The sequence below is a fragment of the Mus caroli genome, unplaced genomic scaffold (genome assembly GCF_978045245.1).
Source record: "Mus caroli unplaced genomic scaffold, Mus_caroli_1 scaffold_14, whole genome shotgun sequence".
In the NCBI taxonomy this organism is placed as follows: domain Eukaryota; kingdom Metazoa; phylum Chordata; class Mammalia; order Rodentia; family Muridae; genus Mus; species Mus caroli.
In genome coordinates, this window is record NW_028227269.1 from 82,949,600 (window position 1) to 82,973,615 (window position 24,016).

The following is a 24,016-nucleotide window of genomic DNA, read 5'->3' on the forward strand; positions in this document are numbered from 1 at the left end:
CGCGGAGGACGTTAGCCCTTCGGCGTGGTGGTTTCCTTAGAGACGGAGTTGGCCCAGGTGGCGGCCACCAGGACACCAGCACGGTGAGACTCCCGCAGAAGTCAAGATGCCGGCGAAGGACAAGAGGAAAGACAAGAGGAAAGGCAAAAACAAAGGCAAAGAACCAAAGTAAGAGCAGCGCAGAGGCTCCCCGTTCCCCCTGCCTACCCTTGGCATTTTGCGGGGCGCTAACTGGATGCCTCTGTCAGGCTTTTGTGGACAGCTCCTGTTCATTCTTGATTGGCCCTAAGATCTGAGAGATCTCCATGGTGAGACTGATATAAACACATTCTTTTCTATTCTAGCTCTTGTCTGAGTGGTTAAAGTTGTTCCGTGGGTCTTTCAGGAATCCTTTTGGGATCAAAGGAAGCACACGAAATGATTTGACCAGACACACACACCACAAACACCACACACACACACACACACACACACACAGAGTGTACAGCTATAGCGCTAACTCCATGGATGGTCCCTAGGAATTGTTGCTAGAATGTCAATAGAATGATGGCTACAGGATGGTTCCTCAGGACTTTGGAGTCACACAAGTTCAACGCCATAGATGAGAAATGCAAAGGGATCGCTTAAACTTGTGACTGTAATGTGAATTCTCTGGAGACAAGTGTAGTAACTTGGTCGCATTGCTCTGGAGGCTGAGGCAGGGAGATCACAGCCACTGCTACATAGGGAGACCTTGTCTTTAAAAACAAGTCTGAGTGTAGTTCAGTGATAGAGTGCTTCTTGTGCAGGGTCCTAGGTACCATCTCCAGCAAAGTAACTTAAGAGAGTAACTTTCTTTTTTAAAAAGATTTGTTTATTTTTATTTATATGCATACACTCTAGCTGTCTTTAGGCACACTCCAGAAGATCCCATTACAGATGGTTGTGAGCCACCATGTGGTTGCTGGGAGTTGAACTCAGGACCTCTGGAGGAGCAGTCAGTGCTCTTAACTTCTGAGCCATCTCTCCAGCTCTGTACCACAGTGTTTTGTTAATGCTGGTGCCATCTTTATTTCAAAGGACTTTACCTTTTGAATCCATCCTAGGGCCTTGATGTATACTTACCATGCATTCTACTTCTACCTGATGCATGCATACCATACACTCTAACTTTACCTGATGTATGCATATCATTCAGTCTTCTTCTCCCTAATGTATGCTCATTATACATTCTACTTCTACCTGATGTATGCCTACTGTACATTCTGCTTCTACCTGTCTACATTCCCAAGGTCTTACTTTTTTTCTTCCCCTCACAAAGATTTTTTTTCCCCATCTCTGCATCAATGACTATGGTGTGTGTTTTTCAGGCATCCTTAAAGCCTGGGATAATATGTTACCAACAAATGAAGTACTTAACATACCTGCCCCAAGTAACCTGATCCTTTGCCTAAGAACTAAACAAAACAAAACAATAGCAACAAAGGCTGTGGAGAGGACAGATATACAACAAATGTGTCTTTGTGTAGAACACGAGACCCAGGCTCACAACTGAGTGAAATAGGAGAAAGGATTACAGAGCACTTGCCTAGCATGCTCGACCCTGGGTCTGATAGTCACCACAGCCAAGAGCAGGAAACAAGAATATGGAGAATGGAGTAAATGAGAAGCTAGAGAGTCGTATGAAATACATTGGGCCTCTTATTTCCTCTTTGTTTTTCTCATCCTTTAAGGTCATACTTCAAAAATAATTAATAGTCATACTCCAAAGTTCTCCTCTTGAGGAAGAAGCACCAATTTAAGTCTCTTATATAAATACTAATATATATATTATATTATTAATGTATTAATGCATTAGTCCAACAATATATGCTTTTATGTGCCAGGCAAGCCAAACAAAATAAAAATGATACTAATAAATTGCATGTTGTCAATATCTTCTTCTGCAGGAAAATAGTCAAATCAGATGAACCTGCAATTGAACGAGCCAAAGCCAATGCCTCTCTTTGGGAGGCCAGATTGGAAGTCACAGAACTCTCTAGGATTGAATATCGTGATACTTCCCGAAGACTGGCAAAAAACAATGAAGACTTAAAGAAACAACAATATAACATGGAAAAAGACATTATGTCTATATTAAGCTACTTGAAGAAGCAGGATCAGGAGAAAGATAATATGGTAGGTAGGTAGAAAACTGAACATCACAACCTCCCTCTGTGTTTATGTGACATGGTTTTATAAATATATGTGTATATATATATTTTTTTGATTTTTTGAGACACGATTACTCTGTGTAGCCCTGGCTGTCCTGGAACTCACTCTGTAGACCAGGTTGGCCTGAAACTCAGAAGTCCACCTGCCTCTGCCTCCCAAGTGCTGGTACTAAAGGTGTGCGCCACCATGCCCGGCATGGTTGTATTTTTGTAAGGTTTTTTGTTTTGTTTGTTCCTGGCAGAGTTAACCCTTAGCCCTGTTTGAAGCATGTTGTTATTTCAGAATGGCTTTGCTGTCATTGTCTTTTCTTTCTTTCTGTTGTGTTATTCACATTAACTGATATGAAAGCAACTCCAAAACACAGAGTGATGGCTTAGCAGTAAAGTGTGTGTATTGGGCCGGCGGTGGTGGCCCACGCCTTTAATCCCAGCACTCAGGAGGCAGAGGCAGGTGGATTTCAGAGTCCGAGGCCAGCCTGATCTACAGATGTCTCAGAAAAAAAAAAAAAAAAAGAGTGTGCACTGCACTCCAGAGGACCTGAGTTTCGTTCCCAGCACTCACACAGGGCAACCTGTAATTCCAGCTCCAGGCAAGTGTGATGCTTCTTGGCCACCAAAGGCACCCACATACCCACATACATGTGGCCATACTCAGATACAGCACATAACTTTTTAAAAATCTGAAAAAACAACTGATAAATTAAAAACCTATTTGAGGGCTGGAGAGATGGCTCAGCGGTTAAGATAACTGACTGCTCTTCCAGAGGTTCTGAGTTCAAATCCCAGCAACCATATGGTGGCTCATAACCTCTGTAATGAGATCTGATGCCGCCTTCTGGGGTGTCTGAAGTCAGCTACAGTGTACTTACATATAATAAATAAATAAATCTTTTTAAAACACCAAATCTATTTTAAAAGAATTGGGTAGAGAAAATCAAGCAAGGCTGGGTGTGGCTGCACACATTTTAAGTCCAGCACTCCCAGGACACATGTGGATCTCTGAGTTTGAGGCAAGTCTGGTCTACATATCCAGTTCCAGGACAGCCAGGGCTAAATAGAGCAACCGTGTCTTTACCCTCCCCCCAATAATCCTTCCCCACAGGGAAAATTATAATCAGGTACACATTTCTGGACAATTGTACAGTCTTAAGAAACATGTAACATGCCAGGCGTGGTGGCGCACGCCTTTAATCCCAGCACTCGGGAGGCAGAGGCAGGCGGATTTCTGAGTTCGAGGCCAGCCTGGTCTACAAAGTGAGTTCCAGGACAACCAGAGCTATAAAGAGAAACCCTGTCTCGAAAAACCAAAAAAAAAAAAAAAAAAAAGAAAGAAACATGTAACATGCTCCGGTATAGTAAACGTCCAGAATGTTATGTTAAATGATATAAGCCAGTCACAGGAGGTCAAATGTAGGATTCCAGCCAGACTCACAGAAACAAAGTAGATAGTGATTGCCAGAAGCAGAGGGGGGGGGAAGAGAATTGCAAAATATATAAAATAAATGTTCTAGAGCTCTTTTCTGTAACAGCTTGATTGTACTTAACACCACTAACCTGCACACTTAAAAATGGTTGACAGAGTAAATGGAACATTGTGGTGTGTGTGTGCCACATGCATGCAGGAGACTGCAGAGATCAGAAGATGTCAGATCCCCTGGAACTGGAGTTATACGCAGTTGTGAACCACCATGCAGGTGTTAGGGATTGTACCTGGGTCCTTTGCAAGTACAGTAAAACACTCTAAACCACTGAGCCATTTCCTCAGCCCCACATGGTGATTTTTACAACAACAACAACAAAGTGTTATCCACATAGTTCTGATGACAGCTAGATTTCGGAAACTGCCAGTAGCAGATTAAGTGTATGAGGAAATCCCTGTCCCTCCTTCCCCTCCTAATTCACTGTCTTTCCTGCCTCACTGGCTTGAATGTTACTGAAAAGTAATAAGGAATATGAATAGAAATAAGACAGCAATATCTGCATCTTCCTTATTCTCCCATTTTACCTTCTACAGATAGAAAAACTGAAACAGCAGTTGGCTAAAACAAAGGAAAAAGCCCAGGAAGAGAAGGAAAAATTGGTGAGTCTCTGCATCTATGAATTATTTACTTATTAGGGAGTCAGATTTCTAGCGTGTTTGGTTATTTTAGACTGAATAGGAACAAGTGAAAAGAAGGTCCAGAAGATGGCTCAGCGCTAGAGCATTTGCCCAGCACCCACAAGGCCCTGGGATCAATCTCTGGCTCATTAACAAAAAACAAACAAAAATATTAAAGTAAAGCCCCACGCACTTGTTTGACATCAGTGGGATGATCTCATCACAAGGCCTACCACAGTAACAATCTCAGGATACTAATACAACCACCAGTAGATTACTAGAAAGAGTTCAAAATAGTTTGAAATTTTGGAAAAGGGGTGTTTTTCCTTCTGCATACATATCAATACAAACCTTTGATCAAAACTGCACAAACCTTCCTGCCTATGGTGTTGAGGATTGGATCCAGGGTTTCAGGCATACTTTTTCCCCTAATTGAACACTACAGTTTAAAAACTAAGTGAAAACCAAGTGTGGTGGCTCATTCCTGCAATTTAGTATTCAGGAGGTTCAGGCAGTAGGACTGCTGAGAGTTCAAGGACAGCCTAAGCTATATAGTGAGTTCAAGGGCAGGGTAGTGGGGAGTTAAGGAACTTCAAGGGAAGCTAAGTGGGAAGGCCCTTTTTAAAAATATTTATTTATTTATTTATTTATAATATGTAAGTACACTGTAGCTGTCTTCAGACACTCCAGAAGAGGGAGTCAGATCATGTGGTTGCTGGGATTTGAACTCAGGACCTTCAGAAGAAGCAGTTGGTGTTCTTAACCACTGAGCCATCTCACCAGCCTGGGAAGGGCTTGTCTTAAATATAAAACTCCTTTCTGTAGGATTTTGCTACCAAACACAGAAGCTGTGAGCTTTAGAGGGGTCTTAATTGGTTTGGGTTTTATTTCCTTAGAGGGGTTTTAATTTGGTTTAGGTTTTGTTTGTTTGTTGCTAGGGACTGAACCCAGGGTTTTACCTGCTAACCACACATTCAACTCACGGAGCCACGCAGACAAAAAAAAAAAGTCTAGAATTTGTTTCTTATTAAAGGCTGTTGGTATCATTTTACAGGAATTAAAATTTCATGCAAAAATTATAGCTTTATGCAACATAAAGAAGGGCAGTTCTTTTAAGAAGTCGTACAAATGGCTCAGGCCTTAAAGCATGGCTGTATAGAACACTTGGTTTTTTCTTTTTTTCTTTTTTTATTAGGTAATTTCCTCAATTACATTTCCAATGCTATCCAAAAAGTCCCCAATACACTCCCCCCCCCAGTCCCCCACCCACCCACACCCACCCCTTGGCCCTGGCATTCCCCTGTACTGGGGCATATAAAGTTGGCAAGTCCAATGGGCCTCTCTTTCCAGTGATGGCCTACTAGGCCATCTTTTGATACAAATGCAGCTAGAGACAAGAGCTCTGGGGTACTGGTTAGTTCATAATAATGATCCACCTATGGGGATGCAGTTCCCTTTAGCTCCTTGGGTACTTTCTCTAGCTCCTCCATTGGGGGCCCTGTGATCCATCCAATAGCTGACTGTGAGCATCCACTTCTGTGTTTGCTAGGCCCCAGAACACTTGTTTTTTTCTAACTCATTAACTTTTTTTTTTTTTTTTTTAAACAGGAACAAAAGTATGCTCTGCAAGTGAGTGAGTTGGAGGGTCAGTTTCATCAAAAAGCCAAGGAAATCGGCATGATTCAGACAGAGCTAAAGACAATAAAGCTCTTCCAGAAGAGAAAAATACAAGTGGAGAAAGAATTAGATGATGTAAGTTTCTGTTTCTTTATTTCTCCTCTTTAAAAAAAAAGATTTATTTTTATTTTATATGTGCGCATGCTTTGCTTGCATGTATGTAAGTACACTTGCATTTCTGGTGCTGGAGGAAGCTAGAAAAGGATGCTGGATCCCCTGGAACTAGATTTACTGAAGGTTAAACCACCGAATGCTAGGATTAAAGGCCTGTGACACCATGTCCAGCCCTCGTTTTCTTTTTTATGTTTATCCACATACCTATTTTCTAAATGTGTTTGTGGGGTATATCCGTGTGTGGGTCAGAGAAGGCCATCTTGTAAAGTCAGTTCTTTCCTTCTGCTGTGTTCCAGAGATCAAACTTAGGTGGTCAGGCTTGGTGGCAAACACCTTTATCTGTTGATTCAGTTCACCTGCCTGATAATGATCTTTTCCTAAGCATTGATTTCTTTGTGTGCTTGTCAGATCTTAGCCAACACACCTTTCCATGTTAGTCAGAAGATGAACCTTTGATTTGAATTGAAGTAAACCCCCCTGTTCTTAGGAACTATCAGTGGGTAGGTAGAAGGATTCCACTGGACAATGTGCGTGGGGTGAAGAGAGACAATTTGAGGGAAAAAAAACCCTAGAAGCCTGTATAGAGAGGGATCCATGAATTTTCCTGAAAGGCCTGTTTCATACTATTTGCTGATTTCCATGGTATAGCTGTGGACAGAGTCATCTGAATGCCCAATTAAAGCTTATGCCTGTGTCAAAGGCTGAGCAGGTGTTGCTAGTGATGGGTGGCAGGCCTCAGCACTGTTCCCCTGGGCCCCTCAGGAACTTGCTTGAGTGTCCTTGTTATATGTCAGATAACACTGAGAGTGAAAACTTCAAGAATTCAAGAGCTGTGCGAAGCTATCTTGTGTGTGTGTGTGTGTGTGTGTGTGTGTGTGAGAGAGAGAGAGAGAGAGAGAGAGAGAGTATGAGAAGGAGAGGGAGAAGGGGGAGAGGGGGAGGGGGAGTGGGAGAGAGTGTGTGTGTGTGTATGAGAGGGAGAGGGAGAGAGAAGGAGGGAGAGAGAGAGAGAGAGAGAGAGAGAGAGAGAGAGAGAGAGGAGAGAGAGAATGTGTGTGTGTGTGTGTGTTCGTCCCCAAGGCCTCATGTGTGCTATGAATGCATTCTGTCCTGACCTGTATCCCTATCCTTGCAAGCGGCACAGCAACATTTCTCCCATAGTCTATTATTTGGAACCAAGTCTCTAAGTCTGGTCCACATTCTAACGGTGGAAATTAGGTTCTGTCATTTGAAGATAGGGTCAAAGAATTGCAAGCATACTTTAAAACCACACACCCTTATACCCCTAAGTATACACAGCTGCAATAAGAATATTTATGTATTTTGGTTGCTTGAAACTCCCTCCTCTTATAACAGCTGGCTGCGTTCTTTTCGTATGCCCAGTCTGGCCTCATAATTGAAACACCACTTCTGTCTTAGCCTCTCAGTGCTGATATTACAGGCACAAGCCTCCCCACCTTTATTTGGTTTTTATTCTTTTTGTCTCAAAGATTTTATCTTTAATTATGTGCATGGGTGTTGGGGGGTGGGGTATACATGTGTGTTCATGTACCGACAGAGGCCAGAATCCTCTGGAGGCTGGATCCTCTGGAGCCAGAGCTATAAGCAGTTGTTAGCTGACTGATGTGGGTCCTGGAAACTGAACTCTGGTCCTCTGCAAGACCTATACATGCTGGATCATCTCTCCAAGCCCCCATCCTAATTTTATTTTGAGGAGGGTCTCGTGTAGCCCAGGCTAGCTCTGAGCTCCTGATTCTCTTGCCTCTGCCTCCCAAGCGCTGGAATTAAAATGTTCTGTTCACTTCCCTCAAGAATCTTCTATATTTCTCAGCTGTAAACAGCATATTGTTTATGACAGTTTAGTGTGTACGTTAAATTTACCCATATCGAGTTGTAATCTTTTATAACACGACACCCTTTAGTTTACCCAAATTGGATATTCACGTAACTTTGAAGTCTTCTTTATTTTCTGTTTTGATGCTTGAACCCAGAGTCTTGGGTATGCTTGAGAAATCAAACTACCACTGAGCTACACTCCCAGCCTTTGTTTTTTTGTTGTTTTTGTTTTGTTCAGAATATCTCTTTTATTATCAACAAAAAGCTGATAGATCTTTATCTATTAAATTTTCTCCTAGCATTTAAAGGCTTACATCATTAAATGCACTTTCTCCTCGAGGTCTTTCCCCAGAGTTCTGTTTAATGACTCTTTGTACCTTTCCATGGGATTTGGTACAGAAAACATCCTGACTTACCTTCTCCCTAATAGACTCTAAATTATTTGAGGCGGGAGTTTTGTATTCCTTGCAATTCAAGAATCACAGCAATACTTGATTGGAGATCTAGGCTCATCTTTTTTAAAAAAAACTTTTCGCCCGCTGGCTGGCGCATGCGCCGTGACGGTCTCGGGCTCCCCGGCAGACACCTCGCAGCTCCGCAGTGACGTAGCGGCGCTGCTTAGCAGTGACGCAGCAGCCCGCGCCACCCTTCACGCCGCAGCTACTGCCAGCCGTTTCGGCGCTCCGGAGTCGAAGATGGCAGAACAAGTTTCTCAGGGAAAGTCCGGGGACCAGGTGTGCACCTTCCTCTTCAAAAAGCCCGGGCGGAAAGGAAGTGCTGGCCGTCGGAAGCGGCCGGCGTGCGACCCGGAGTCTGGGGAAAGCGGAAGCAGTAGCGACGAAGGATGCTCCGTTGTGCGACCGGAGAAGAAGCGGGCGGCCCACAATCCGATGATCCAGAAGACGAGTGGCAGCGGTAAACAGAAAGGGGCCTACTGTGATCTGAGCAGCGAAGAGGAAGAGAAGGCGGGGAATGAGAGTCTAGGCGTCGTCTACAAGTCCACGCGCTCGGCGAAACCAGTGGGGCCCGAGGATATGGGGGCCACAGCAGTCTACGAGTTGGACACAGAGAAAGAGCGAGACGCACAGGCCATTTTTGAGCGCAGTCAGAAAATCCAGGAGGAACTGAGAGGCAAGGAGGATGACAAAATCTATCGTGGAATTAATAATTACCAGAAATACATGAAGCCCAAGGATACATCCATGGGCAATGCCTCCTCTGGCATGGTGAGAAAGGGCCCCATCCGAGCCCCTGAACACCTACGCGCTACTGTGCGCTGGGATTACCAGCCTGATATTTGTAAGGACTACAAGGAGACTGGCTTCTGTGGCTTTGGAGACAGCTGCAAATTCCTCCATGACCGTTCAGATTACAAGCACGGATGGCAGATAGAACGCGAACTCGATGAGGGCCGCTACGGTGTGTATGAAGACGAAAACTATGAAGTAGAAAGTGATGATGAGGAAATACCATTCAAATGTTTCATCTGTCGTCAAACCTTCCAGAATCCGGTTGTCACCAAGTGTAAACATTATTTCTGTGAGACCTGTGCACTGCAGCATTTCCGAACCACTCCGCGATGCTATGTTTGTGAGCAACAGACCCATGGAGTTTTCAATCCTGCCAAAGAACTGATTGCTAAACTGGAGAAGTATCGAAAAGCAGAGGGTGGTGCTTCCAGCACCCCAGAAGACGCCGATGGGATCTAATTGCCATTACTTAGATTTCCCATAATTGTCAAATCTCAAAAGTACTTTTTGTTTTGGTCATCTCAAACCAAAGCAATCACAATTGAAGAAATACTAAGTTTTCTAGGAAGAATATCCAAGTTTTGTTTTATATGACATGCTGGAGATGGAATCAATACAGTTAACTTAAAGAACTCTCCTGTTTATAGCTATACTTTCTGAATCTAAATAAAGAACTAGCTCATACTCTAGTACCCTGGTGTGATTTTTCTTTTTTAAAGAACAATGCTGCCACCTATTGGAGAGGTAGATTTCAGACTATTTAAAGAGGGCTGCTGAGGAACACTTACAATTCAAGGGAAAAGTTAGTGCCTTACTGGAAAAAAATAGGGCAGGTTTGTGGAATCTGAAATGTAGAAGAAATGAGGCAGATATGAGGGCCCTATATACTTAAAATTGTGATGTATATATAGGTAAGAGATTATTTGTATAGAATTCACTGCATGTTGAGTCTAATACATTTAGTTTATGAAAAGGGATTCAAGTTATTTCAAAGGGAAACAATGAAAGATTAGTGTGTTTGTTGTATGTGTATGTGTGGGCACTCTACCTTTGTGCAATTAGGGAAGTCAGTTGACAATTTTGTAGTGTCATCTCCATCCACATTTACTTAAATCTCAAACTTAAGTTGCCAGGATTGTGTGACAGACACCTTTATCCCTTTACCTTCTGAGCCATCTCACTTGCTCCTTGTTTGAGTTTTTGAGGCAATCTTTCTGTATCTCAGATTGACCTTCAAATCATTATATATTCAAGGCAGGTCTTAAATTTGGAATCATTTTGCCTAGGGCTTCTAACTTCTGGGATTACAATTGTGAATCACCATTCTCAGCCACTAATTTTTGCCTTAACTTTTATTTACTTTGTGTTTGTGTGTGTAGAAGTCAAAATAAAACTTGGAGTCAGGTATTTCCTTCCACTGTGTGGGTCCTGGGTACCTTTACCCATTGACCCATTTTGTTGGCCCCACTAATTGTCTTTTGAAAGATTTATTGATATACAGATTTTGAGGGGAGTCTAATAACGTATCAAAGATTCATCTCCAGATGCTAGACTGGGGTGACTGGGGTTTATTTGACCCATCCATGAACTGGTACATTGACATTAATTTTGAAAGTGTGACAAAATAAGCCATTTGAAAAATTAAATGCAAACAGTGAAAAGAACATCTGAAAGAAAAATAAAACAGATTTAGTATATTAGAACAAATTATAATAGAGAAAGTTGTTAAATAACTGAAAGTAATTTGAAAGTTTGTTTGCCTTCCAAAGCTGGAATTATAGGTGGGTGCCACATCTACCTGTCATTTACATGAATTCTAGGGATCTGAGCTATTCTTTTTTATATTTGGCAGATTGTGTAGTCTGGTTCCTAAGGTTTCTTCCAATTTAAGAACTTTATTGTTTTGTAATTCCATATTTTGTAAGTCTTGAAGAGAGTATATCTGAATGCCCTAGGAACTGTTATTCATAAAAATCTTCAAGAAACTCAATGTCTAGTAATCGTGGAGACAGTAAAGGAAGACGTGCTAAGAGGTGATAACACTGATTCTGTGTGTTCAAGATATGATAGACAGTGTATCTTCAGAATTCTCTATGACTATGTCCCACTCAATCTTTCCTTTAACCTTTTTTTTTTTTTTAGCTGAAAGAAAATTTAAGGAACTCAGAGAAGAACTATCAGGAGACTCTCAGAAGACTAGAAAGCAGATTTTTTGAAGAAAAGGTATTAGTATTAAGACGTGCTTTGTGGGCTGGACCTAGCCCTCCTGCACATATGTTACAGATATGCAGTTTGGTCTCCATGTGGATCTCCAACAATTGGAGCAAGGACTATTCCAAACGCTGTTGCCTGTCTGTGGAATTTGTTCTAGCTGGGCTGCCTTGTCTGACCTCAGTGGGAGAGAATGAACCTAGCCCCACAGACACTTGGTGTGCCACGGTGGAGCAATACCCAGAGGGAGCCTCCATCTTCTCAGAGGGCAAAGGGAGTGGGAAGAAAGGATTGTGGGAAGGGGTGACTGGGAGGGTGGGCAGTGAGCAGGATGTAAAGTGAATTAATAAAAATAAAATGACGAGCCGGGCAGTGGTGGCACACGCCTTTAATCCCAGCACTCAGGAGGCAGAGGCAGGCGGATTTCTGAGTTCGAGGCCAGCTGGTCTACAAAGTGAGTTCCAGGACAGCCACGGCTATACAGAGAAACCCTGTCTCGAAAAACAAAAAAAATAAAATAAAATAAAAATAAAATGAAAAGAAAAAAAAAAAGTCCTGTATGGAAAAAAAAAAAAAAGGAAAAGGAAAAAAAGAAATGCTTTGTTTATTAGAACAAAGATATGTTCATCTGCACTATGATCATTCCAGCATTCAGTTTGGTGTCTTGATAGGAAATATTAACAAGTAGCAGAAGATAAGTGTAGGGACATGCACTGGTGTGCACCTATGATTGTGGGACATAAGAGGCTGCTGAGGGAGAAAGATCTTGAGTTCAAAGCCACCTCTGAGCCTCATGGCAAGTTTTATGCCAGCCTGGGCTATACTAAGACTTGTCTCAAAAAAAAAAAAAAATTAAAGTACAAATGAGGGAAAACAAACTTTTATATTCTATGAATCTCAGTATCTATTCCTTTTTTCTTCTCCACTTAGATATTTCTTAATTTTTAACTGATAAATAAAAAATAAAATTTGTGGGCCGGGCGTGGTGGTGCCTGCCTTAAATCCCAGCACTTGGGAGGCAGAGGCAGGCTGATTTCTGAGTCCGAGGCCAGCCTGGACTACAAAGTGAGTTCCAGGACAGCCAGGGCTACACAGAGAAACCCTATCTCGAAAAACCAAAAAAAAAAAAAAAAAAATTAAAATAAAATAAAATTTGTACATTCTAATGGCATACCATGCAGTTTCTCAATATCTTTATACAATGCTTGAGTTAAACCTACCTTTTCAGTTTGTTTCTTACTTTTTGAGGTAAGGGCCTATGTAGCCCAGCTTGCCCTGACCTTGCTATTTAGTGGGACTCTGCCTTGAACTCTTGATTCTCCCACAGAGGTGTAGATCGTGACCCATTATAATTGATATCTATCTGCTCACAGAAGTACCCTTTGTGATGGACCTTTCAAAATATTTTCTTCTATCTTTTAAAAACATATTTTACATTGTTATCAATAGTCAAACTGCTTGTGTAATAGCTTGTATGTAACTATAACTTAGCACAGAAGTCCACATTCCTCCATCTTATCCACTCTGTGTTGGGAAGTTTTATGTCAACTTGATACATGCTAGAATCCTGTGTGAGGATGGAGCTTCAATTACGAAAATGCCTCCACAGGACTGGGCTGTAGTGAAGTCTGAGGGACATTACTTCAACAGTAGTGGATGTGGGAAGGCCCAGCTCATTGTGAAGGGTGCCATCCCTCGGCTGGTGCTCCTGAATGCTATAAGAAAGCAGATTGAGCCAATACCCAGCATTCCTCAGTGACATCTGCACCAGCTCTTACCTCCAGGTTCCTGCTCTGACTTTTCTCAGACTGTGATGTGGAAGTGTAAAGCAAAATAAACTCTTCCCAGTTTGTTTTTGGTCATGGTGCTTCTTCACAACAGAAACCCTAAGGTACCCTCTTCATTTTCCCTGGGCTCTATAACTGCCATTGCAGTCTCAACTTCCCTGAGATTATCTATCATCCTCTTACCCATTTTGTGGTGTTATGGATTGAAAACAGGATATCACACATGGTAGGCAAGCACCCCACCACTGAGCCTTCCAGCCACAGGTAAACCTTTCTGGATTGTATTTCTGAGGGAAATCGTGTAGTTCTTGTCTTTCTGAGTCTTGCTTGTTTCACAAGCAAGATTTATTTTAATTGTAAGCACAATTGTTTAATTTAAGCACAATTATCTCTAGTTCTATTCAAGTTGTAACAAATGACAGGGTTTTTTGTTCCTTTTTATGGCAATAGCATTTCATTATGTACATCCACCAAATCCATTCATCAGTTAGTGGTAGGCACTTAGGTGGTTTCTATTCCAGAGTGTTGAATATCCTCAAGAGGGACTGTCATCTTGTCTTCACAAGGCTTGAGGCCTCAGCTTGTTATTTGCCCTCCTTTTTTTCTTTTTCTTTTTTTTAATTTTCAAGTTTGTTGAGATGGAATCTCACTATGCAGCCTTGATTCACCTGGACCCAAAATGTAGATCAGGCTGGCCTTGAACTCACAGAGGGTCCTCCTACCTCTGCCTCCTGAGTGCTGGTTATTATAGGTGTGTGTCATCTTGCCCTGTACAGTCTTCAATTTTAAAGTTAGTGACTTTCATCGTGTTTTGTTTAGCAAAAGCTATCCTCTTGGCTCTGCTTCTAAAATAAATGTCTCTTTTCCTATTTTATGCACATGCCATTGTTCCAGCTTGCTTTTCTGTCTCTGTGTTAATCATCATGACCAAAAGGACTTGGAGAGGGAAGGGTTTATTTCATCTTCTAATTTCCATGTCACACTCCATCACTGAGAGAGGTGAAGGCAGGAACATGGAGGCAGAAACTGAAGCAGAGACCGTGGAAGACTGCTGCTTACTGGCTTGTTCCCAGTCTACCTTGTTCTGCTATCTTTCTTATTCAGCCCAGGCCTATAGGGGGCCTCAGGACCTCCTACAGGAAGTGGCCATCAAGAAAATACCCCACAGACATGACTGCAGGTCAGTCTGATGGAGGCAGTTTGTCAGTTGATCCCCTGGAATTGGAGTTAGAGATAGCTGTGACCTGCCATGTTGGGTGCTTGGAATTGAACCCCAGCCCTCTGGAAGAGCAACCAGTACATTTAACCACCTAGCCTTGTCTCTAGCCCCATACTGTCCTTTTTGCTGGCTCTTTCCTCCACCAAAACTAAGAGTTCTTCATATCAAAACAGGAATATTTTTAAGTCTGTTTATTTAATTTTATGTGTGTCTGTCTGAGTATATGCATATGCACTTTGTGCCTGCAGGGTCCTGTGGATATTGGAAGGTGTCAGATCCCCTGGAACTGAAGTTATAGATGGTTGTGAGTCACCAAGTGGGTGCTAGAAACCCAATCCAGTCAAGGGAGGCATCTCTCTAGCCCCTAAACCAAGTATCCTGTTGGATGTTAAAATACCTGGTGATATGCAATGTTTGTTGTTAGAAGTATAGTTCTGTATTTAAACATATATTCTATTTTTAGCACCGTTTGGAGCAAGAGGCTGAGAAGAGGATCATAATGCTAGCAGAGAGAGCCCACCATGAAGCTGTAGTGTAAGAGACTGTTGCCTCAGTCAGACAGTCTTTCTTCATTGCTGTCTATTTTATTCTTAGCTTAGCTTCCTCTGTCCCTTGGCAAGCCTTCTTTAATTCTTGTCTACCCTTACTTTACTCTCTTTGTGTTCCCTACTCTTTCCCTGTCCACCCTTTCTGTAACAACATGGTAGCAACATCTTTCTCTTTGAAGTTAGACCCTGGCTATATACATGCATGCTGATTTATTTGAAAATTATTTTACTATATCTAGGTAGGTGTGTGTATATGTGAGGGAACACCACACAATGTGAGTGTGGAGGTCAGATAACTTGTAGAAAGGAAATCAGTTCTCTTTTCCACCATGTGGTTTCCAGGGATAGAATTCAGGTCATTAGGCTTGGTGGCAAGAGCCTTTACCCACTGAGCCATCTCGCTGGTTCCACTCGAAGAATTCTTAATATCCTTGAAAGTAAATTTCATTTTTAAAAAAAAGGCCATCCAGGCTTGGCAACAGACACTTAAAATAATCACAGTGGTTAGGAGGCTGAGGGAAGCAGCTCACTAGTTCTAGGACGTCCTAGGCTACACAGTGAGACCCTGATACAAAGAAATCTACAATAGGGCCATACTAGCCACTTTGCAGGACTATTGAAAGAGATTTGCATATAATAAGTTGAAGCTTTTTTTTTAGATGGTGACTCAGGAACTTGGGCTGCTGCCATCTTCTATCTCTGTCACTTTAGAGTTCTTTAGGTCTAGTCATATGACAAGGATGGAGAGGACATGGGAAACTGGTGCCACATGACAGTGTTTGAGGTGCTAGAGACTGAGAACCCAAACATGCACATTCATTCCACTGCTGACTGAGCTGCAGCCCTGCCCTTTTTTAACCTTTTGAAACTGAGTCTCACTAAGTTGCCAAAGCCGGCCTTGTACATGCTATGCAGTCAAAGCAGGCCATGAGCTTGTGATCCTCCTGCCTCAGTTTCCTTAATAGCTAAGATTAAAGGTGTGCTACTATTGCTAGCCCTTTTTTTTTTTTTTTAAGAAAAAGGGTCTTGCTATATATAGTTCAAGTTGATAACCAACTTGCATCATCATGATCAGCTAACACAGTTTTTCCCGTTACTGCTGAAGAAGTACTTCATCCTGAGGTCTTCATCTACCTAGTAATCGGTTAGTTACTCATAAGTGGTGGTAGTGTCATGTGTGTCCCATGTTTGGCCCTCCTCCAACTCTGGTGCTAGGGATTAAACTCAGAGTCTTGCACATGCTAAGCAAGTATTCTGTCCCTGAACTACACACCCAGCCTAGTGGTGGTCAGGGTAGTGTTTGGAGAATAAAACTGTTATTGTTCCTCTTAAGTATTTAAAACTTAGGTATGAGTCAGGCTCAGTGATACCTGCTTTTAATCCCACTGCGCCACAGGCAGAGGCAGAGGCAAATGGATCTCTGTGATTTTGAGGCTAGTTAGGTCTAGAGTGACCTTGACTCAAATCTCCCTGACCCTCTCAACCCCCCACCCCCACTCTACCACCCAACCCCACCCCAATGTAGTAAACTTAGGCCTATATTGTGGGCTCTTAAATGTGTGTGTGTGTGTGTGTGTGTGTGTGTGTGTGTGTGTGATCTCTATTTCAGGCAGTTGAACACTGCTGGAAGAAATGTTTTCAAAGAGAATGTTTATCTTCACAAGGCGCTTGCATACCACTTGAAGGAAGCTGAAATTCTCCAGCAAACCTCCAAGAAGATGGAAGAAAACCATTCCTGCCTTTTACAACAAAAGGTTCCCACTTGTATTTACATTGACTTTCTCTCTCTCTCTCTGTCTCTCTCTCTCTCTCTTTCTTTCTCTCTCTCTCTCTCTCTTTCTTTCTCTCTCTCTCTCTCTCTCTCTCTCTCTCTCTTTCTTTCTTTCTAGAATTGTGTTGGTAAATACCAAACATTGAGCATTATACCAATTGAGAAGGAGAGTATCCTGATAACTGTCTTATCTGAAAAGATTAATTAATTGCTAAGTGACTTTAAAGACACATTAAGCATGACTTTATAAATATATCAGAAATATAAACATGACTCTTACCCTCATATCTTAGAATACTCATTTTGCTTTGTTCATTGTTGAACCCTAAATCATTTACTAATTGGTTTGGCTGTAACAGACCTGACATTAATGGTATCATCACATAAAGGCTTAGGTTTTTTTAACCTAAAGGCACTTGCAGGAAAGTAATACCTATCAGGATTGTCTTCATTAATTCTCTGTAGCATATAGCTTACATCCTTAACATTTGAAAAAAATTTTATTTTGTGGGTATGGGTGTTTTGCCTGCATGCAGATCATCTGGAACTAGAATTACAGACAGTTGTGAGCCATCACATGGGTGCTGGGATTCAAACCTAGTTCCTCTACAAGAACATCAAAGGCTCTTAACTGCCTAGCCATCTCTCCAGCTCTCATCTTAGACAATTTCTTTCTTTTATTTTAGTGTTTGTGTATGCTGGACACTTCATGGCCAGAGTGGCTGATAGAGATCTAAGGGTTACTCCAAACAGCAGGAGGGAAACATGAGAAAAACCAAACCAAACCAAACCAAAATCTTAGCTCCTTTACTAATCTTCCCAGGTATCCTCTCTCCACTTCCATCCCAGCGAGGCGTGCTGGTGCACACCTTCAGTCCCAGCACTTGGGAGGTATAGCAGGCGGAGCTTTGAGTTCGAGGCCAGCCTGGTTTGAGAGCCTGTTCCAGAGCTGCCAGTGCTACACTACACAGAGAAACCCTGTCTCTAAAAAGAAAGAAAGAAACAAACAAATAAACAAATCCACTTATACTGCAACCTGCCTGACTTGTTCAACTTCAAGGGACCTTTATAGACTTGCTGGTGTTTTTTTGGTACAGTTTTATTGATTTCTATAATATATGTAACCTTGTATGAATTATAGAGGAACTTTGAAAGTTTCCTACTTAGTAAAATCAGTGAATCACCTTCACAGGTCTAGTCAAGGACCCAAGGATATGTATTGGCTACTTTTTCTGTCCACAGAGATTTTAAAATAATTGCTTCCACCTGACATGAAGCTCAGATCCCCATAGGTAACAGAAATTATTGAGAGACTTTAAATTCCAGGATATTTAAAGAAAAAAAAAACTCCCTTTCCTGTTTTTAAGGAAATCAATGATCTGTTGGTTAAGGAAAAGATTATGCAACTCACCCAGCAGAAATCACAAATCCAAACTCTCCAGAAGAAGGTGGTAAGCTTGGAGAACGCTCTGGCCTACATGACCACAGAGTTTGAGGCTGAAGTGTTGAAACTGCAGCAAAAGGCAATCATAGAGAACCAAGCAGGCTTGGTAGAGATTGACAAGCTGCAACAACTTCTTCAGATGAAGGACAAGGAGATGAACCGAGTGAAGAGGCTGGCTAAGAACATACTGGATGAGAGGACAGAAGTGGAACAGTTCTTTCTAGATGCTCTCTACGAAGTGAAGCAACAGATTCTGGACAGCAGGAAGCATTATAAGCAGATAGCACAAGCTGCTTTCAATTTAAAAATGAGAGCAGCATGTGCGGGAAAAACAGAATATCCCAGAATCAGGACCTTTGATGGCAAAGAACAAAGTACCAATAGTGTGAACCAGGATCTCTTGGAGGCTGAAAAATGGTACTAATAATGTATTGCCTTTTCGTGTCCTTGTTTTCATATTCTTTAAAAAAAATAAGAGCTCAGCAGGTTGTGGTGGCTCATGCCATAGCACAGGGCAGACACAAACCCCTGGGCTGGGCTACAGAGTGAGCCTGCCTTAACATGTCTTCTTTCTCTAAAAAAAGAACAAACTGAGATTGTTGCATAGATTATTAATAAGCTACTTGAGAACAGGAATTGACTTAACTTTGTAGTCCCCATGCTTGGCATAGTGTGTAAGACTTAGTATGTAAACTGGGCGTGGTGGCACATGCCTTTAATCCCAGCACTTGGGAGGCAGAGGCAGGTGGATTTCTGAGTTCGAGGCCAGCCTGGTCTACAGAGTGAGATCCAGGACAGCCAGGGCTACACAGAGAAACCCTGTCTCAAAAAAGCAACAACAACAACAACAAAAAAAGACTTAATATGTATTCTTGGTAGCCATGGCAGGAATCTGTTGAGGTGACTATTATTTTGTCCCATAAGATATCATTGTAATGTCTCTTACTTTCTTTTTCTTAGTTCTTATAAATTGGAAATTTGCTGAAAAAACTTGACTAAGTCCAGGTTAAACATTTTCAATTATACCCTTCTAGATATTTTATGGTGTTCCTTTACTATTCTGAGATAAAATTAATAGGTAACAACTTTTTAAAAATCAATGCAATAATTCTTAATGACTGTCATGCAGACATCTTCTGTGGACTGGAGAGCATTCTCTAGTGACCTCTGTATCACTCAATCAGAATTCTCAAAATGTCCAAACTCTCCAGAGATTTCCATGCACTATGAACAAGTGCAGTGTCTGCAGCAGCTCAGCCTATCCGGTGCACTTGGCTTCTCCATGGCACTTGGTTTCTAGTGATCTGCCCCTGCAAACCGCCCATCCAGGTCACAGCACATTGTGTTGTGTCTCTCACTTCATCTCAGCCCACAGAACATTCTGGATTGACTAGCATGCCGATAGTCTTTCTCAGATTGTATGGTTTGTAATGTGACGCTTGCTTTGAAATCATTACATATCTGGTTATGGAATAGGAAATTTCTATATCTTTAGAAGAAGATAAGTTTACTTTGATCACATTTTTTTACCTTTCTTTTCTTTTTCTTTGAAATTCTTCAGGCCAACTACTCAAAAAAATGTGGATATTAGAGATTTGACCTGGGAGCAGAAGGAAAAGGTCTTAAGATTGCTCTTTGCAAAAATGAATGGTTTTGCTGCTAGGTAATTTCTCATTTTTGTAATGAAATATCAGGTTGTCAAACCTAGAAGCTGCACAGGAGCAGTGACTGTACTGTTATTAAAGACAACACATTAAAGTCCTTAGTTACTTGTCCAGCCGTTGCAACTTTTAGACAGAGACTGGGAGATGAACAAATGAATATGGAAGCAAAAGGATCACCGATCAATCAATCAGCTGATCGTGTGGCACCTTTGGGGACACTTAACTCTTGAGCTTGTGTTGGTTTGCAAAGATGAGCAAATTATTTTAGGCTGATATTTGTTTGACTTGTTTATTTTGCAGCAGAGGCTCATGTAGTTCAGGTTGGCTTCTAGCTCACTGTCTCGTTGAGGCTAGCCTTGAAGTCCTGGTCTTCCTCCACCTTTCACGTGAGAATAATACTTAGGAACTTGGTAAAAGCTCATAGTGGTTTATGTACAACTGTAAATTCAACAGCAGAATATTCGTTAATTGACCTAAGTCCGGGGAGTGTAATCAAAAACAGCTAAAATAAATGACTTAGGCCATCACTTCAGCACTATTAGAGGTTACTAAGGATGCTTTCATGTTTATTAGAATAATGTTTCCATCATTTGACTAGGTTTATGCTGTTTTCATCAGCACTTGCTTGAAGTCAAGTTCAGGATTGACATATGTGACTTTTTGAGAAGTCAGCATGTGTTTGTTTTTTTTTACCTCTATAAACTTATTCAAAATAGTGAAGTCAGTTCTAGTCTATTTCCTGTTTATTGACCCCACACTTTATGCTGGGCCTGTCTCCGCTGGCTAACTTTTCTATGTCCTGTAAGTCCTGTGTTACACGTGTGCAGGTGTATGTGGTGTGGCTGCCGTGCAGACAGCATAGCACCAAGAGCCTTCCTCGGTAGCTCTCCCCTTTCTGTTAACCTTGAAAATTAGCTCAAGCTTTTTCTTTGTCAGGAACTTTTTTGACCTTCACAATGAAGACAGATTCCGCCAATCCAGGCCTCTCAGCCCTTTATATAATTCCTCTTATCTGCAGAGGGGGAAGGGGTCCAGGGTCATCCTAGGCTACACATTGAACCAGAGGTGGCTCTATTGCAGAACAACACTTGACATACGCTCTTTCTTTGTCTTGTTTTTAGTTCCCAGGACCTGCCTGTATTCTCCTTCAAATGCTAGGTTGGAGCTCATGTCTTCCTGCTTGTACTGCAAGCACTCTCACCCAGTGGCCTATCCTCCTCATTCCATGAAGTTCTGTTGTGGGACGGGGACTTCTCTAGGTGTCTTGATCACATCTCTCATTCAGCCTTGCCTTCCACTAGCAAGCATTGCCCATGAATACCTTTATTGTGATTGTCTCCAGAAAGACTTGTTTCTTGAATTCAACACGTTTGAACTTTAAACAGTTATATTCAATTCCTTATCGCATCTGTGTTGATAAGACGCATTCTGAAAATAGAAATCCTATCCAACTGAAATGCAACTCATCATTTTAAGGGTAGGAAGGCACAGGGACACATTGCCTCATTTGTTCATTGATATTTATCTACCACAGGAAATACAGTCAGAGTTCTAAGCCTCCTGTTCCAGACCATATTATTTATGGCAGCGGAGAAATGAAAGAAACTGGGTAAGATTCTCCGGCCAGAGTTATGAGTAAGAGTCTGACCACAGTGCCCTTTGTGAATATTTTATAGCTTAGCTAAGTGGAAATGATATAGCAAGTCTGTTGTTCTGAACCAAAGTCTACACATGACTGTTGAAACACTACTTTTTCCTTTATTATAGGGATGAAAATAACCTTCTAGATCAAACCTTTATCACCCAGCAAGCGCCAGTATCAGACTCCAATAGAATGGTGTCACCTGGTGTTATTCCTCAAGGATTACAGGACTCTGACATAGTAAGGAATCTGCTCTCTAATCAAACAATATATGACTGTTAGCTTTCACTATGTGATGTCTTGCTAGTTCGTGGTTCTCTACTACCCAAAGAGCTCTCAGGGATGATCATAGGCAATGTTATAACAATGTCCATACTAATAAGGCATATTAAATAACTGGCGAGAGCCTGTAGATGACTTGTGGAATAGGCAGCTCTGTCAGATGTGCACTGCGCTATCACTGTTTCCAGTGCTGTGGAGTGAGCCTTTGTGCAGACTAAGGCAAATGCCCTCACTTGTGAAGTCACCCTCCATCCTATCTTTTATATAGGTCCATATAAGTCTGGCCCCAAGCACAAGCACAAACCACTGTAACCTAGAGAACTAAAGAAGGAAAAGACCACTTTTTTCAATACTGTATTTTTCCTAAGGCTTTTTTATTTGTGCTTTGTTATTCATAATCAGTATAGAAGCTCACAAAATTCAGCAAAGACATATAAGGACAAAAAGGGAAAACGCTGGTTTTCTCGTTTAATGATATTAACCCAAATGCAACCAAATATAAGTTGCATCTAAGAAACAAGAAACCCTTTTGAGCACAAGTAGCTGGTCAAATCTGTTGATTATGATTAGAAATAACACAATTCGGATTAGTTGTAATTTCTAAAAGTAACTTCCTTTATATCTAAGGAGAATATTAGGAGTCTGTGATTAAATTCTACTTGGATTTAGATAATAACCACTTTTCAACCCAGCCCAAAATTGTTGGATTAATGTGAACTGTGTTTTATAAGAAAACAAAATGCATCGCAGTCACAAAGTATAAATGTCTACTTAGCTTTAGGATGGAAAACGAAAGAAAATCAGAGTTGTGTTTTGTTAAAGTGACTGAAGCTCTGGATTCTGCCAGGGCTGTGGTTACTTTAATAATCTTAGATCCAAAGAGTAGGGAATGTCCAGGTTTTTTTTACCACCTTTTATTTTAACTCACCAAACCCACAATGGACTGGAGCAGCACTGTCCACACATGGCTGTACAGAACAGAGCACAACAATGACAGCGCCACACCTCACTAAGCACTAAAGATCAAGCAGAACCCATAGCCATCTAGTTTAGAAAGTCAGGCTTCAGCCAGGTCAGACAGACAAACTGTTCTGTGCAGCACATCAGTCTCTTCTGACTTCAGGGTTAGATTATCAGAGAAGCAGGCTTAAAGGCAGCTGAATAACTGGTTAAGTTGAATAAGGTGACTGAATACTGTCAAAGCATGAAACTTTGATGTTTCTAGTAGCCTAATCAATTATTCTATATGAAGAGTTCTTTCATTAAAAAGTATCAACTAATGAGAAATACTGCCAAAAGAAGAATAACAAAACTTGGCAAATAACAGGTTAAGCCTACTTAAGGCAAGAGTATATCCACTTTCATGATGGGAGATCCTTTGATCTCTGGGTTAAAAAATCATTTGTGAAAAGATTTTATCTAAGGATCTATTTGCATCTGCATTAATGGCTGGAGTACTGATTTAATGGTTGTTGAGGCAAAGCATGAAGAATGGCACATGTAACTAAAAGCTAACTTGTCACTTCATCCTGAGGTATCCTTGAGAAGTATTTAAGACACAAGAACATGGACAATGATAGAATTAAACAGTGGCCATGAATCACACAGAAGAAAGTGGCATTGAGCAGAGAGCAGTCGTCACAATGCTAAGATATGTAAAACTAGGTTACATGTTAGTGTGGGGACCGGTGGAGGGCTGCATTTGAGGCTCAACTAGAGGATGAACTGTTTCAGTGATTGGAAGATCTGTCCCTACATTGACATTCCTCTCGTTCAGAAAGGAATAGTTAGAAGACAGTTCTAAGCTCGAATTCTAGGCAAACACTTCACACTTAACAACAATTACCTCAAAAACTGTGGAGACATATGGAAAACAATGAAGGCCTGGTATTAGTGTTATCTTGCACTCCCTACAACTTTGAAGGGATTGAGAGTTCTGAGAAAGAATTTAGTTGCAATATATTCCATTCTCATGGATCTGTTTTGAGCAAAGATGGCACATGAAGGCCGCCAAGAGCGATGGGAAATTACTCAGGCTGGACTGAGTCTTGAAGAACTTGTTTCTAACGCCCCATGGTAGGCATGACTACAGCAGGGGAGGAAAGCGTAGCATCTTCTTCTTTCCACTGAGACGTGATAGTCTTTAATTGCGTGTAAAACTGGATGCCCTTTAAAAAAAAATCACAGAGAAAAAGAGAGTCAGCGTATACTTCCTCTTTTCAAATTAGCTGTTGACGGTGGTGCTGTGAGCAGCACCCATACTCCTATCTGAGTAATTGGT

At 41.5% G+C, this 24,016-nt stretch overlaps 3 protein-coding genes across 6 annotated transcripts in view; 2 read left to right on the forward strand and 1 right to left on the reverse strand.

Annotated features, from left to right (window-relative positions):
• Window positions 1–24,016, forward strand: part of Bbof1 (basal body orientation factor 1) — a 24,786-nt gene continuing 770 nt past the window's right edge. The window contains exons 1-11 of one of the 4 annotated variants that reach the window (XM_021179612.3): window positions 1–168; window positions 1,929–2,157; window positions 4,207–4,272; window positions 5,899–6,042; window positions 11,310–11,390; window positions 14,848–14,918; window positions 16,542–16,686; window positions 18,071–18,564; window positions 19,709–19,810; window positions 21,346–21,420; window positions 21,579–21,693. In XM_021179612.3, coding sequence (XP_021035271.1) covers window positions 107–168; window positions 1,929–2,157; window positions 4,207–4,272; window positions 5,899–6,042; window positions 11,310–11,390; window positions 14,848–14,918; window positions 16,542–16,686; window positions 18,071–18,564; window positions 19,709–19,810; window positions 21,346–21,420; window positions 21,579–21,693 — 1,584 coding nt within the window. In that variant the 5' untranslated portion in view covers window positions 1–106. Of the gene's footprint in view, window positions 309–1,928; window positions 2,158–4,206; window positions 4,273–5,898; window positions 6,043–11,309; window positions 11,391–14,847; window positions 14,919–16,541; window positions 16,687–18,070; window positions 18,565–19,708; window positions 19,811–21,345; window positions 21,421–21,578; window positions 21,694–24,016 lie in introns of all 4 variants that reach the window. The other 3 variants (XM_021179613.3, XM_085830540.1, XM_085830541.1) reach the window with 3 other exon arrangements.
• LOC110307384 (E3 ubiquitin-protein ligase RNF113A) lies at window positions 8,482–10,000 on the forward strand. Its single transcript, XM_021179614.3, has one exon. The coding sequence runs from the start codon at window positions 8,613–8,615 to the stop codon at window positions 9,624–9,626; it is 1,014 nt and encodes a 337-aa protein (XP_021035273.1). The 5' UTR covers window positions 8,482–8,612; the 3' UTR covers window positions 9,627–10,000.
• Aldh6a1 (aldehyde dehydrogenase 6 family member A1) overlaps window positions 22,091–24,016 on the reverse strand; it is a 19,852-nt gene continuing 17,926 nt past the window's right edge. Inside the window, exon 12 of the mRNA XM_021179611.3 lies at window positions 22,091–23,903. Coding sequence (XP_021035270.1) covers window positions 23,799–23,903 — 105 coding nt within the window. The 3' untranslated portion in view covers window positions 22,091–23,798. The remainder of the gene's footprint in view (window positions 23,904–24,016) is intronic.

Coding starts and splice junctions, on each gene's coding strand:
- LOC110307384 (XM_021179614.3), top strand. CDS start 8,613: ATGGCAGAACAAGTTTCTCAGGGAAAGTCCGGGGACCAGGTGTGCACC.